General features: G+C 34.7%; 1 protein-coding gene across 5 annotated transcripts in view; it reads left to right on the forward strand.

Moving 5' to 3' along the window:
- LOC138697602 (endoplasmic reticulum aminopeptidase 1-like) overlaps positions 1 to 16,508 on the forward strand; it is a 248,723-nt gene that overhangs the window by 200,155 nt on the left and 32,060 nt on the right. For all 5 annotated transcript variants that reach the window (XM_069822984.1, XM_069822983.1, XM_069822987.1 and 2 more), the window contains 3 exons: positions 1,064 to 1,146; positions 10,673 to 10,875; positions 12,393 to 12,573. In XM_069822984.1, the coding sequence (XP_069679085.1) occupies positions 1,064 to 1,146; positions 10,673 to 10,875; positions 12,393 to 12,573 (467 nt within the window). The remainder of the gene's footprint in view (positions 1 to 1,063; positions 1,147 to 10,672; positions 10,876 to 12,392; positions 12,574 to 16,508) is intronic.

A 16,508-nucleotide genomic window follows, 5' to 3' on the forward strand; every position in this document is an offset into this window, starting at 1 on the left:
TAGATTACTTCGTGTGTTTCTTTGTGTAGAAAGTAATTATCTACAATAATCTCGCTAGACATTTTGATTTATCTAGAGAAAATGAAAACTCGAGTGGGATTTAATTGACTATTACCGGTACACTATTAGAAGAAAGTATATAAAGATTAGAAGAAACAAAATACTTTAATACAATAAAATATTGACTTACAAAAATGCTGAACTGTCTTGAAAATGTATTGTTGTACCATCTCGTCATTACAAATATTCCGCTAGATGGCTGTAGTGTGTTATGATTAGCTGTTCTCTTGTACCAGTTGTGCCAACTATACAATCTTTATTGAACTCTATGGACGATTACTAATCAAGAAGGCTTTATTGATTCAGTTTTATTTTTATTGAAACAGTTGCATTCCACCTCAGTTATCAATATATATTAAACAGTCTCTGTTATGTGACTATCCATAATTTCATACAGCAGAAGCTATAACATAACCTAAATAATATAAAAAATTTGAATGATAGAAAAATTTTAATTAAGAATGATGGAATAAATATAAATCATTTTAAAAGGTACAATTATTAAAAGTACAATGTAGGCAAACAAAGAAACAAATGCTAGGGAGCTGATAAAAACAAATGTTAAGGGAAGTAATAAAAAACAAATACTAGGGAGATGATAAAAATTGTAGGATAAGCAGCCATGATTGGTTGAAACATGCTGTTCCGTATCATGTCATTGGTCAAATGTAGTATGATGTAGTAAAAGCACAGTCTACTATATACAGTCACGAAGCTTGAGTTTTGAGGGTGCTAGAAACAATAGACTGTGACGGTACTATTTTGCATTGCCTGTAATGAGGCGATATTAGCGATCCTAGTGGTGAGCAACTACCTAATGTTTGCATATTTACTACATTATGAGCTTCGTGACTGTATATACTAGACTGTGGTAAAAGTGTAATAGTCATTGTAATGTTCTCCTATCCATCTTCCTCCTTTCCCCTAAATGTTTTTCTCTTAACAACCGAGCTATTTAATTTAAAATTACCTATTCATTAATATGCATCAACTTATTTTTCAGGTCAGGTGACAATAGAATTCCACGTTGACAAAGAGACCAACTTCATTGTCTTCCATAGTAAGAACTTGACAATAACTGAAAAGGTTAGTGTAACTTAATAGTAATAGAGAGAGAAACACTTTTATTGAAAACAATATTGGAGCTGCTTACATATTTGTAAGTTGCTTAAAAACATAGCTTACCATTCAATTCTTAAAGAACAACAATTTACTTACTTACAAATGGATTTTAAGGAATCCGGAGGTTCATTGCTGCCCTCACATAAGCCCGCCATCGGTCCCTATTCTGAGCAAGATTAATCCAGTCTCTACCATGGAGAACTTGTAATCAATGTTTTTGTTTGAGATTTTTTCTATAGATTGTGATGCAAAGTTCCAATAGAATCTGAGATTATGATTTCAGCGATAGAACAAAGAGCATTCCAAAGTGTTTAAAGAATTCTGCATCCATCTGATATACGATTCATATGCACCAAAAGATGCCCCTGTACAGCAAAATCATAATTTTGAAATCGCTGACTATATTTTTTCTTAAAGAAAGGAATGTGGGGCACATAAATAGATTTCTTTTCTTTCTCACGTTCCTTTGCTTGATAATGTGCATTATTTTCATATATGATTGTGGTATCAATTATGTAGGCTTCTGTGGAACTGTTCTTGAATGCCAAAATATCAGCAAATTGATTATTTATAATCACCTTCATCTACTGCATGAACTCCTTCAAAACATATGAAGCCTTCACTTTGCAACAACTTAGAAATTAAACATTTAATCTTATGATGTCTGTTATTTATCAATTAGAGAATTGAATTGGCATGTCCACCTGCTATGGAGTAATAGTTAGCATGGGTTCAAATACTGGTTGTGACAAGTTATCTGGATTGAGGTTTTTTTCCGGAGTTTTCCCTCATCTTGAGTATGGTAACTTTCAGCGCTGGACCCTGGGCTCATTTTGCTGGCATTATCACCTTCTTTTCTTTCAGATGCTAGATAACCACTGATGTCGTAAAATAAACCAATTAAGAAAAATTGAATTGGCATGACCCAGACACATGACTTGGTGTTTCAACATGAAATTGTTAGCAGGAGTATACTCCGCAAAGTGTGATACTCCAACTCCTTAACATCTCAAAGTTGACCATTCTTCAGAAGATAAATTCCTGAGATGTTTTCTAAGCTGCCTTGAACTTTTAAACTGCTCCTTAATATCACTTGAAATGTTCAATCTATTGAAGCACTCGTCAATCTCTTGCTCATAATGAAATATTTTTAACAATGTGAGGATCGTCATAATCATGTATAATAATAATAATAATAATAATAATAATAATAATAATAATAATAAATATATAAAAATGTTTCCGAAGATCGTGTCGAATATCCTTAAACTCTCCACATATGGTTTTAGTTAATTGACATTAAATTCGTACATAAATATTGCCAATACTACTTCACTTTACATGAAGCTGGTTGACCAAGCTTAAAAAGTTTTTTAGATGTAGATCTTTTAAAACCAAAGCTAGATTCTTATGTTTTAAATTCGTTCAGTTAACATAATTTCTGTACAGAAATATTGGTTTCTTCAAGATAATAAACAGTTCATACTCTACATAGACAATCTCTGCACACAACTGGAAAGAAAATTTTAGTGTTATAGGAATTTCGTTAGATAATCAGGTTCATGTCTATGAAATTAACAGTATATGATCAGAGAGGTTAATAAAAGTTACAAGAAGAGCTAATAACTACTTCTATAATTTGATTGTTGTTGTATGTTATGAGCAACGAAATTAAATAGATTCTTCATGACGTTATTTATATTATCCTGGGCCTTGGCAGTAAGTGATGGGAGTAAGGGCTAAGGTTAAACTACGGTGAATGGAGTATCTCTTACTGTTAATTACAGAACTGTGGTCAGAATAGGCCTGACTTTTTTTTAATCCTCTGTTTATCCTGTGAGCGACTTTGACAGAGGTTTTGCTCAATTAGAGCAATTTATCTTGTCATTCTTATTGCACTACTGCTCTGTTATGATCATTTAATATTTTAATATGGCTGCTTACAATATGTGTAGTTTAACAGATTGGATGGCCGAGTGCACCAATCTCGGTTAGGAACGTTGAAGTAATAGATATTAGTTAACTACACATTGTCTATTTTCCTGTAGCATCAAGCTTGTGAGGAATCAGCAGGTACAAATGGGATGAAAAATGTTGCTGCGTCACGTACAATCCATAGGAGAAAATTGTAATTATTTTTAATTAAATTACCCGACACACCAAAAAATTCAAGCGACATTTTCTTCCACAATTTTTGTTTCATTATCAGTTCGTTTATTTTCTGTTATCCCTTTATAGTATTTCTATTGAGTAAAAATGAATTTCTGTATGCGCTGAAATTTGGTGCTCTCCCTTTTCATTTCTTTTCTTTTCATAACTACTAATTTCAAGGAATTATAAGTAGAAAAGAGGCTTGTGTTTATATGTATACGAATAAATACAAATTGTAACTATCTATACAATATTTTATAATACCACTAATAATAAAAATGCAGTTATATTGTCAGACTCCAAAGCAGCTACTCTATCAATAGTCTCTAAACACACACCTTCATCTCAAACAGCAGAAATGAATAAAATGCTCTCTCAATTAATATCACTCAATAAAAGAATTGTATTCCAATGGATACCATCCCATTGTGGAATCCTGGGAAACGAGAATGCGGATGCTTTAGCAAAGATGGGCAGCACTGCTACTTACAGACCTGTTACTAAATCTACGTATTACTCTGTGAAGAGATTTATTAAATCTACATACTTAGACTTCAACAAACAAAATTTGATAACTCAATCCCAAGGGAAAAAATGGAACTCTCTGCACCAAAATCCACAGTTAATTCCCGATTTACCACGAAAATCGTCTGTAGCTGCATTTAGATTGGCAACAGGCCATGACTGTTTGGCCAAACACCTGCATCGAATTGGAATATATCAGTCCCCTAACTGCCCATTGTGCAACTCAAACCAAGAAATGGATTCGGAACACCTCAAAATCTGTGCTTCAGTAGCTGGTCATGATAATATCTTTGAAAAATATTGGAGTGCAAGAGGTCAAATGACTTTATTGTCAAATGCCTGGCATTAGAAAACAACAACAACAACATAATACCACTTCGAAAAATCAACTAGTCACTGTCTCCTGAATACTAACCGTTTCAAATGTATATGATTTTACCTTTTAGGTGTGTTTCCACATTATATGTAATACGCTTTGTCAAATCTAGCAACCTTTTCATAAGGGAAGCTAAATTTATTTATTATTTATATATACAGTCACGAAGCTCAATACGTAGGGAATATGCATCCATAGTATAGTATTTATTAGCTGTCGTTATAGCAAATGCTAATGACATTGTCAAATTACACGTGTGAAATTATCGTGCAAAAATGAAAATTATTCAATTACAACACTAAACATAAAACAAAATGATCACAAATACTCCTTAGAGTTTACAATTGAGAGTCAATATATCAAAAATAGGCTAATATCTAGATGAAAATTGTAACACAATGATCACAAATATTATTTGATTTGCTCCGTTTATATGCAATAAAACAAGAATTAACTTAACAACTTATGAGAATTTCCTAATATATTACAAAATAATAATGAAATTCAGAGAAAGAAAGCTAAAAAATATCTACAGCTTGATTTTCTAATTCAAAATATTCTTGCACAGAATAGAATGGGTTTCTAAGAAGCCACGTTTTCACTTTGACTTTGAATATGTGTAGTGACACTTCCTGTGCTTCCTGTGGTAACATGTTGAACATCCTACAGCCCAACATGTTAGGACTACTTTTAACTTTGGATAGTCTGCAAAATGGTATGTCCAGTTTTTCTTTATTCCGAGTATTATACTCATGTTTATCCATCCTACTGGTGAAGCCATAAAGATTTTTCTTGATGTAAAGAACGAGTTCCAGAATATATTCATTAACAACTGTTAAGATGGACTCCTGTGTGAACAGTGGTTTAGAATGTGCTTTGCTTGGTACTTCTGTGGTAATTCTTATTGCTTTCTTCTGAATGAGTAGGACTTCAAGAAGTTTATTGCTTTTTCCCCACACCAGGATTCCATACTTCAATATGCTATGAAAAAAAGCAAAATAAACATAGATAATTGGTAACCACTAGGATCGCTACTATTGCCTCATCACAGACATTGCAAAATAGTACCTGCACAGTCTATTGTTCCTAGCACTCTCAACAACTCAAGCTTCGTGGCTGTATATACTAGACTGTGATACTATGATGAATTGCTCCAGAGAGGAATAATGGCGAAATAAACATGTGGCAACTAACCGCGGTTTCATAACCAAGTGAAGTTGATGCTGCATCAGTTTATATTCTTATTAGTTAACCATGGGTATCTATCTAATGACGCATTCTAACTGAGATTGATGTACTAGGCCATTAATCTTAATCTAAATCTTAATCTTATATATCTAATCTGTATGTATGTATGTATCTATTTGTATACCTTATATACCTCTTCATCTATCTGTATACCGTATCTCTATGTACCTACCTGTGTACCTATCTGTCCAATGTACTAAATGATCCAATCGGTAGTCGATCGCCATGTGGCACTGGTACTGCTAGTGGGACAGGACAAAGCCAGTCTGTACACACACACGCACTCACACACACACACACACACACACACACACACACACACACACACACATTGAGTGCATGCATTCATGTTATCAAGACGTGAGTGCTTCTGTCTTTTCTTTGTTAAGTGAATTTTGACCAAATCAAGATGGCTTAAGTACTTTGTATGATTGATGTGTGTTAATGGAGTCAGCACATAAAGTTGATATAATGTTAAAAGTTGTGTAATCAAGATGTATAGTATATATTAAAAAATTAGCTTTTTATACAAAAAGGAAGAATATTAATTTAACATGAAATTCTCTAGCTTTTTGCAGTAAACATAATACAAAAATAAACGACAATAGAGCTCCAAGTAATCATATTTATTATTACATTTTTGTTTTCTGTCCAAGTGTACAAGCAGTCAAGACAGGAATATGATAAGCCTGTGGATAAATCGTAAAACAGCGAACGCCAGTAGGGGAAGTTATCCCCACCCTCGCAGCTGGACACCTCGCACGCCTGCTCTCTCTTTATACTGTCTCTCTCTACTATCTGCCCCGCTTCGGTGGATCACTGCCTACCGCCTCGCATGTATTTCATATTTTACAACACAACACAATACAACGAAATTAATGTGCATTAGACAACAACCACATGTAATGTGCATTCAACACTACGTTTACATTTCCCTCTACGCGAGACTGGAAACTGATGTGCAATTCAGATCTCGCTATTACACTTACGACCTCATTTTGCGTAGAGTCATAAGTTTGAGAGATGAAGTTTAGGAGTACATCATGCTCCAACACCATACTGCCCTTTTCATGGCAAAAAAAATACGTACTAAGATATATCCAACGACACACATTGCATTTCTGCAATACGTTATGGCAGTTCCCTTGAACATAAATAGATTCATTTTTCCTTCTACCACTAACTCATCTCAGTAGCCGAGAGGTCTAAAGCGTGACAAAAAGGCGTGGGTGCATTTCGTTAGGAAGATCAATGGATCAAATACTACCCTCCGCAAAGTCATAAGAAAAAGAAAAGAGAGAGACATGAAGCAAGGAAGATAGAAGGATAGGCTGGAGAGGGAAACAGGACGAAGTTCCTCTTTTGCATCGTAGATGCCGCATTCGCTCTTTTTGTTCCACTTTCCTCCACTAGATATCACCCCACCCTAAACCCCTATTTCAACTCTTTCCCACTAGAGTGTGTGGTGAGCTTGTAGGGGAAAAGTGGAAAGGGGTCGTGGACGGAGCCTAGTGTTCGCTGTTTTATGATTTGCCCAAGCCTGCAACTTTGGAAACCATCTGCTAATACTTTGGCAGTCATCTACCCCTTCCCCTTCCAATAAGATACTTCGTTCTCCTCTTTTAATATTTCTGCTATAACCTTCTACTCCATCTGAATGAAATAAATTATTTTTTTCGTCAAGAATTGAAGAAAATTCTGAATGCATTATCGGTTATTCAGTCAGTAGCTTCATGTATCATTTAAGCTGCACCTATGTTTGAATCTAGTTCCCAGAAAGCAATCATTGTAGCATATTAAAGCACTTAAGTTCTTTTTAGTAGTGGTGGTAATAGTATGTCTAACAAAAGTAAATGATACAGCGGTTGATATTTCGGAAAGTGAAATGTTAAATTGGTAAGCGTTCAATACATCATCGCCACTTCTAGCAACACAATATTATACTTTTGGTCCAGAGAAAATATTAACTTTACGGAAATATTCACTCAGTTATGGATGTTACATTTTTACTGTTTTCAAACTCAATATATTGAAAATGAAATGACTTTTGTCAACTTCTATTATTAGAATCAATTTAGAAGATCAGAATCATTATACAGAAAAAAAGTTGTTTGAATAAAATTTATTATTATTGCAGAAAATAAAGAAAAACTTCTATCACGGATGTTACAAGATTTGTGAACTCACTTTACACCTTATTAATGAAAAGTGTAAAACACAGGTCTCTGCTTCAAGCAAAAAGAGATTAATTCTCATAATGTCCATGTGAAAGCTATACAAATGTCATGGCATCCAATTAGTTCACAAAAACATAATCGGCAAATATTTATAGCTGTTTCTTCCATGTCACGGATGTTACAGATGAGTTAATCTCCTTCATTTTTCCAGTTTCAAAACAACTGTGACATTTCTAAGTCAAAATATTCACTTGAACTGTACTGTAAGATTGCTAATTGTTATTAACCAAAATTACTTAAGATAAATGGCAGAAAGAAAACAGTACAGAGTATAAAGTTTCTTGATCCTGGGGCTCTGGAATTAACAGTGCAGGCTCTCAAATTATTTTTTCAACAATAGCTCCTTGAAAAGCATACATTAACAGCTGATCTCTCTATGAGTAAGTGCTGCAAACTTTAGGGAAACAAAAAGTACCCATTACCTAGTCAAGATCACTTAGATTCAATGCCCATAAAACTTCTAAAATATTTTCCTTTTGAAAATAAAACATTAGAATATTTAAATTTAGAGCCTTATCAATGTCTTAGACTAATAATAAACAAATATTTTCTGAAAAAGACTTTTTCATTGGAATTCCCAGTTTGCCTGGAATGGTTGTCCTGCTACTTTGTAGCAATGGTGCATTGTATTTTCTCTGTACCAAGGCTAATATGTCATTGCTACAAAGTGGTAGTGATATGCTGAACATTTAATGTTAAATTAACTTGATACAAAGGGTGTAAGTACATGTTCAGATGCATCTCCAGATATTTCAAACAATACGTCAATGTGAACAATATTTTCCTTGAAATTATTCAAATCTGCTATACAGGGAGCTATACCTGAAAGCCAGATTTGCATAATATATACATCACACAGAGTTTGTGTGCACTCAGAGTTTGGTTTCTGGTGTCTTGTCATTCCTCTTGAGGTGTGTGGATATAAAGGGAAAAATTGAGATGGGTCGGGTGTAGTTCCTGGGTAGCTCAGTCGGTAGAGCATTGGTGCGCTATGCCAAAGGTCCCGGGATCGATACCCGGCCCCAGAACAATTTTTCCCTTTCAGGTCTGTTTCACAGGGAGCTATACCTGAAAGCTAGATTTGCATAATACGTCAATGTGGTCAGATATTCAAAGTTAGTTGGGTTTGTAAATATTCTGTATTTCCCTTCGTGACATGAGTCAGCATTTGCGAGTTTTTTAATTACTGTACATAATTCTGCAGTAAAAGTTGCATTGCAATTTATCTCTTATTGTAGCCACTTATTATTACAGTAAGGAGGCAAGACCTGTCCTGTGAGCTTATCATGTGCCGTGGCTATATCACCAATGGGTATGGAGGTGGAAGATAGGTTTCAGTCTGAGATAGATTCGTATAATAATAATGAACTGATAGCTTATTCTTTCCACTTTCGCACAGCTCACATGCCAAGTCTCGCCTACTAAACTGTACCTTACGTAATATTTTTATTATATCATTTTGGAGTTTGCAGTTATTAGTGGAGAGAATCACTGTTAAAAAAATAGAATGACGAGCCTTATTAAAACCATACAGTGGTACAAGGTCAACACTTTCAGCATTTATTTACCTAATTGTGTACATACATCTTAAATGTCTAGCCTATATTTAATAATTTGTTACAAAATTGGTTACTATTGCATTGCATTAACAGGACTGGGAAGTTTGCATTGCACTGATAGCACATTTATCACGTGGCAGTCGATTGCCAACTGTATTTAGTTCATTTTATCGAATAAATCGATTACTGTAATGTATCTAATCGATAATGTCCATCAGTGGCTGGAGTTCATACTGAAGTTATATTTTATCTAGGTTTCAAGTACAAGTTCATAATATGATAATGCAATCTGTTTGTCTTCAGTTTGGTATTGGGCATTTCTTATCCACTATTCCTTCTTTAATATTATCCTTGAGGAGTCATTCCCAAACTTTATGCATGCTTGTAGCAAAGACGCAAATGTTTGAGTGTCAAATGAAAAATTTTAACGTCTTACGTCATTTATTTAGCAATGGCAGTGAGTTACGTCACACTATTCTGACGTCAGTTGCTTGGCAACGACAATGAGTTGCATAACACTGTTCTGATGTCAGTTGCTTAGCAACGCCAATGAGTTACATAATACTATTTTGACGTCATTTGCTTAGCAATGGATCAGTCAGATGAAACACAGTAATCCATTGTAAACACTTGTATAGATACTCGTGTATGGTATATATTCAGTAAAGAAATCGAGGAAAAATAATCGTTAATAATCTAAATCAATCTTCTTAATGTTGTTGTTTTCTAATGCCAGGCATTTGACAATAAAGTCATTTGACCTCTTGTACTCCAATATTTTTCAAAGATATTGTCATGGTTAGCCACTGACACACAGATTTTGAGATGTTCTGAATCCATTTCTTGATTTGAGTTGCACAATGGACAGTTAGGGGACTGATATATTCCAATTCTATGCAGGTGCTTGGCCAAACAGTCATGGCCTGTTGCCAATCTAAATGCAGCTACAGATGATTTGCGTGGTAAATCAGGAATCAACTGTGGATTATGATTCAGAGAGTTCCATTTTTTCCCTTGAGATAATCTTCTTAATGTATCCAGCTGTTTGCTGACAACATAAAGTCCACTATAGTCCACTGTAGTCTATTCAGTTGTTGTTCTTCACGAGAAATGAGGGGTATTTTGATCGGTGTTCATTATAGATGCCTGTTGCTAGTAGCCATAGTTGGGGTGTAGTCAATATATACTGCAGGGCTGTGTCTTCTGCAACTGGTAATACTACATGTAAATTGCATTGAATTTATTTCACTCTCAATCACATTCGCAATTCTTATAAATAAAATTCAATTCCTTAAGGACACAATAATTACAGTTTATAAGTAAAACATAATACATGTGAATATGTGAACTGTATACTTAAGTAGCAGTAGCAGTAATAATTTACCTTTTTTCAGAATGTGCAGAACAGAAAAGGCCAGCAGTTCAATATTACAAGAATGTTGGAATATCCTGCTGCCCAACAAATATATCTGCAAGTAAAGGAAAAATTCAAAGTTAAAGGATATTACATCTTAAATCTGCGTTTCCAGTTCTGGCTTTCACGTGAACTGGAAGGCTTCTACATTAGCAGCTACCATACAGAAGATGGAGAAACAAAGTAAGAATATTTTCTTTATATTTCGCTTCTTGTTTACGTTAAATTAATATTCTTGAAATCACCTCTTTTCTCTCTCTTCATGCTTCAAAATTATATAGGCAGTCAGTTCTAGGCTCACTCATTGTCTGTTTATTTTCCCCACTCCTCAGTTTCCTTATTTCTTCTCTTCTACAACTCATCCTTAGCATACAGCGACTTTTGGATATTTTTTATTGAAAGAGTGGTAATTGAGTCTTTTACAAAGAATATCTACTCATTATTTTACCACATCAACATTTTTCGATATTTTCAAATTAACTTGATTAAACAGTTCTAACAAAGCTTCATTCAAGAATGAATATGTCACTCCAGTGCTACTGTCTTTTCTTTTATTTCATAAAAGTAGTTTGTGACATACTATCGTTCAGTGTGAAATAATAGGCATATCGTAAACAATTTAATTTATGTAGATCGTGTGAAATACTAGATGTACAACAAAAATTTATATTGACTATACCCCAACTTTGGTTACTAGCAACAAGCGTCTATAATGAACACCGATCAAAATACTCCTCATTTCACGTGAAAAATAGACTACAGTGGACTATAGTGGACTTCATGTTGTTAGCAAACAGCTGGATACATTAAGAAGATTGATTGATCGATCGATCGATTGATTGATTGATGACACACTACCGTGAAGTGAGAAATACTAGGTGCACAACAAAAATGTAGTTTGTTGGATTATGAAACATCTTCGTTTGTACCTACTGAACAATTTTTAGGACTGTATTACTACAAATCAGAAATAGTGACAATATTTACAAAATATGTTTACTTTGAGGTTTTCAGTACTGGTATTGCTGGTTTATGAAAGAATCAATGCTTTGTTACATACTACAAGATTCCAGTGGTCACTGCTAGGAGCACTGATTAACAGCATTGTTGTCATTACTTATCAGATGCCCTGGTAATTTATAAATTACCATGATTGAAGTTATTCTAACAAACCCCATAAATGTTAAATGTAATATTAATATGCATCTATAGGTAGCTGGTACGAGTGCGATCAATGGAGTAGTTTTGTTATTGATGAATTAATTTATACAGGCTGACTTGTAATTCGACGTATTTCTGTTAAGGCATAATAGTGGAGTTAAAATGCAGTACATTTAACCCCCAAAGGTTACGTCCAAATTTTATTAGTAGTCTGGATTTCTAGTTATTTTTGTATTACACTTTTCATATGACAGTCTTCAGCCTGAGATATCTGGAAAACTAATAACTTGTGGTTATACCATTGTGGGGTTAAATGTACTGCATTTTAACTCCACTATCACGGCTTAACAGGTATACAATGAATTATAAGTCACCCTGTAGAGAGGAAATCTTCCAGTAAAAGTGTTTACTACATGGAAATTTTAGTTTTAAAATGTATATTAGACAAACATTAAGTGATGTTGCTACCTTGATAATGATGAATTAAGCCAGCTTTTATTATGAAATACTTTTTAATGTTTATTGATGTTGTGTTGCAGATACTTAGCTACGACTCATTTTGAGCCAACATATGCTAGATCTGCTTTCCCATGCTTCGATGAGCCACAGTTCAAAGCGAAGTTCAAGATGTCGATTTTTCGTGATAGATTCCACATTGCACTGTTCAACATGCCCGTTGTCAGCACAGAAGATACTGGATTCTACATGGGGACTGGTCTGGTTAGCTTGTTACAATAATAATGGCTTGTATAACACATACCTTACGTACTAAATAAGCTTAAAAAATAAATTGTTGTATGTATTTTGTTCGTGTGAAATGTTGTCCGTGAAAATAATTGCCGGATTAATGAAAAAACTAATATTTTCTCCTTTAGAACTTCATCAATTTATCACATACAGAGACGTAATTAATAGAAACAAGCTTGAGTTTCGAGTAACCCTAATTTAATTTTTTCCACAATAATGAATGTAATAGCCAACTCTCCCGGAATTTCCTTAGTTTTTTTGCATTTCTCCCACGTTGTTTGTACTATGTAAATCGCGTGTGCTCGTGTAAAGGGGGTTAAGTCAAATTGCAAGGTATGTAAACTTCTCTCTTTTGGTACTGAACAAGACTCCTTTGTCACAAAATATGGAGCACTGTAACTGCATCATAGATGGAAGAATTACTTAACCCCTTCAATACAAGAGAAAAGTAATTGTGGATATTTCAAATCTAAACTTATTCCAGTTTAGTCAATTCATACTTAATCCCCTTTACACGAGCACCCGCGAAATATTAGTATAATATATCGGTACAATGTATATTAGAAGTTTGATATTAAAAAATTTGTTTATTTATCTGTTTTGAGGGAAGTTATGTCAGTAAGACAAGAAAACAGTTTTAAGTGAACTGATAGACAAGAATAATAATTGACATGCGACACATTAAAAATATATATTAATAAAATTTATTTTTTGTGTGGTAAATTACCATATTGTGCATTATTATAAATTGAAATTATTTCACTTCTTCGTGTGATAGTAAATGGTTTTGTTTTTCAAAAGTAAAAGGTAACTTTACTCGTAATTGTTTATATTTTCTATATTTCATACACAATCTTAAAAATTCTGGTGCTGGGTTATTACACAAGTAATGGGATTTTTTGCATCACCATGACAACGAGTTTGTTTCTGATTATTCTGGTGGTCGTGTTATCAGTAGACTTTCCTGTAACTTGGCCTGCAAGATCGCTAGATATTAACTTTATTAATCAAGCAGATTATTGGTTGTGGGCCTATCTGAAGGAAGGAATGCAAACATACACCACAATTCTATTGGAACATCAATTACGGCAATCAATTTAGTTCTCATCAACATTTAAGACTTGAGTATATATGTATATACACACACTTCTTTAATCGATTAATATATTGAATCCTAGACATAGAAAAATAATGGAAATCTTGGATGGTGGTGACGTAACTATGTAACTAGGACTGGTATAAAGTTATGTTACCATTTAATCTGAAAATCATTAAATTTATTTTTGTGAATTCTTGCATGGACATTAAGATTATATTTAATATATTTCACATATATAAAATACGAGGGTCATTGAAAAAGTAATACCCACATTTTTTCTCAGAATATATTTAATGAAAATGGTTGTAGTTTGAGGACAGTGTAAATGAATATTTCTTCTTCATATATTATTTTTCTACAAAATCTCCATCACGTTATATGGCCTTAAACTATCATGGAAGAAATCCATGTATTCCTTGCTGGTACCAGCTCTTGTACTTTGTGTGTAGCCACTTCCTCACCACCAATTACACTGTTGTCACTTTCAAAATGAGCTCCACGCAAAGCATCTTCAAGAGGCCCGAAGTTCGAAGTCTGAAGGTAACAGATCTCGGCTGTAAGGCGGATGGGGCAACACAGTCCAATTAGTTTTGGTGATGTGTTCCCGTGTTCGCAGACGTGTGTGGGTGTGCATTGCCATGCTGGAGCAACATATTTTCTGGATTCTTGCCAGGCCGCACTCACTGGAAATGTTTCTTGAGCTTGTTCAGGATGTTGATGTACTCCTCTGAGTTAATAGTTGCTCCTTTCGGTATCATATTCACAAGAATTACTCCTTCACAATCCCAAAAGGCAGTAACCATGACTTTTCATGCAGAGAAGGCTGTCTTGAATTTGTTCTTTTTTTAAATTTTAGTAAGTTATTGTTGTCCAAAAATCTGAAAGTTAGAATTTATAAAACAGTTATATTACCGGTTCTTCTGTATGCTTGTGAAACTTGGACTCTCTGAGAGAGGAACATAGGTTAAGGGTGTTTGAGAATAAGGTTCTTAGGAAAATATTTGGGGCTAAGGGGGATGAAGTTACAGGAGAATGGAGAAAGTTACACAACACAGAACTGCACGCATTGTATTCTTCACCTGACATAATTAGGAACTTAAAATCCAGATGTTTGAGATGGGCAGGGCATGTAGCACGTATGGGCGAATCCAGAAATGCATATAGAGTGTTAGTTGGGAGACCGGAGGGAAAAAGACCTTTAGGGAGGCCGAGACGTAGATGGGAGGATAATATTAAAATGGATTTGAGGGAGGTGGGGTGTGATGATAGAGACTGGATTAATCTTGCACAGGATAGGGACCAATGGCGGGCTTATGTGAGGGCGGCAATGAACCTTTGGGTTCCTTAAAAGCCATTTAAGTAGTTTATTGTATGACGCTTTATCAACATCTTAGATTATTTAGTGTCTGAATGAGATGAAAGTGATAATGCCGGTGAAATGAGTCCGGGGTCCAGCACCGAAAGTTACCCAGCATTTGCTCATATTGGGTTGAGTGGACGAATTTATTCTTTCTGGCTATTGAGGATGATGACAATCCATTGACCGTCTTTTTGTCTCTAGCTCAAAATTATGCACCCAAATTTCATCACCTGTAATGATTCGCTACAAAAAGATCTCCCTCTTAAGCTTCAAAGTGCTCTAACAACTCAGAAGAAATGGCTTTCCTCTACAACTTGTGGTCTACAGTGAGACTTAGTGGAACCCATTTTCAACAGATTCTTTGATATCCGAGAGCCTCAATAATTGAACACACACTTTCAATGGTTATCAGCAGCTGTAGGGCCATTTGTCATGTTGTGATGTGCCGATCAAAACAAATAATGAAATCCACTCGATTCATCATGTCGGGAGTGTTGGCTGTGGCGGATATCCAGCACATGGCAGATCTCGGAGCTCGGTTTCTGCACCTCTGATGCCCGAATTCTCTGAGCCCACCACCCAACACTATTCCTTCAACTGTATGACTATCATACACTGCACATAAATGTTTATGGGTGTTCACCATACTTTCGTTTTCGAGAACCAAAAATCCAGTTACTGTTCATTGCCTGTAATGGAGGTCTGCAACAGACGCCATTTAACAGTTCACTACAGCTCCGCCATCTGTTAGAATGACTTGCAACTTTGTTCAAGCGCAGGAGAAACGTCAGCTTACAAGCCCTCAAAAGTATAATTTTCTGTCTTTGTTGATGTTTGAGAAAAAAATATGTTGTTGTTGTTTTCTAATGCCAGGCATTTGACAATAAAGTCATTTGACCTCTTGCACTCCAAAAAATATGGACCATTCATTTTTGAATTACCCTCGTAATATAGGATATGAGGGGTCAGAAGCAAAGGAGTACAAGTGACATTTCTAAAAAATTGAGTTGGGTGCATCCAAGGTAAACTAAAGCGTATGAATATATCTTTTAAGGATATCACGTATTAAAATTTAAAATCAAAACTTCACGGAATTTATGAAAGTTTAAACATTTTTACTATATTTTCTTAAAAGTAACTGAAGTGCACTACACCCCTTTGCTTCTGACCCCCTTATAAGATATGATATGATTTCTTCTCACACTAATTATTCTGGTCCTGCTGGCCCTTCACATTTCTGTATTTGTGCCAGCAGTCCCGTTCTTACACTATTTACAACTTTTAAGGCTTGCTTCCACTTAGAGGAATCGAATCAAAATGGAAAGTCTGCTGCCGCTCACATCTAGTGGAATCGAACTAAACAGTACTTTTGTGTTTTGTGATAAAAAAGAGGATAATTTCTGCACAAGATTTATTAAATTTTCTTCGTTCATATTACATTGTGATTTT

This window comes from Periplaneta americana, chromosome 4 (genome assembly GCF_040183065.1).
Source record: "Periplaneta americana isolate PAMFEO1 chromosome 4, P.americana_PAMFEO1_priV1, whole genome shotgun sequence".
NCBI classification, from domain to species: Eukaryota; Metazoa; Arthropoda; class Insecta; order Blattodea; family Blattidae; genus Periplaneta; species Periplaneta americana.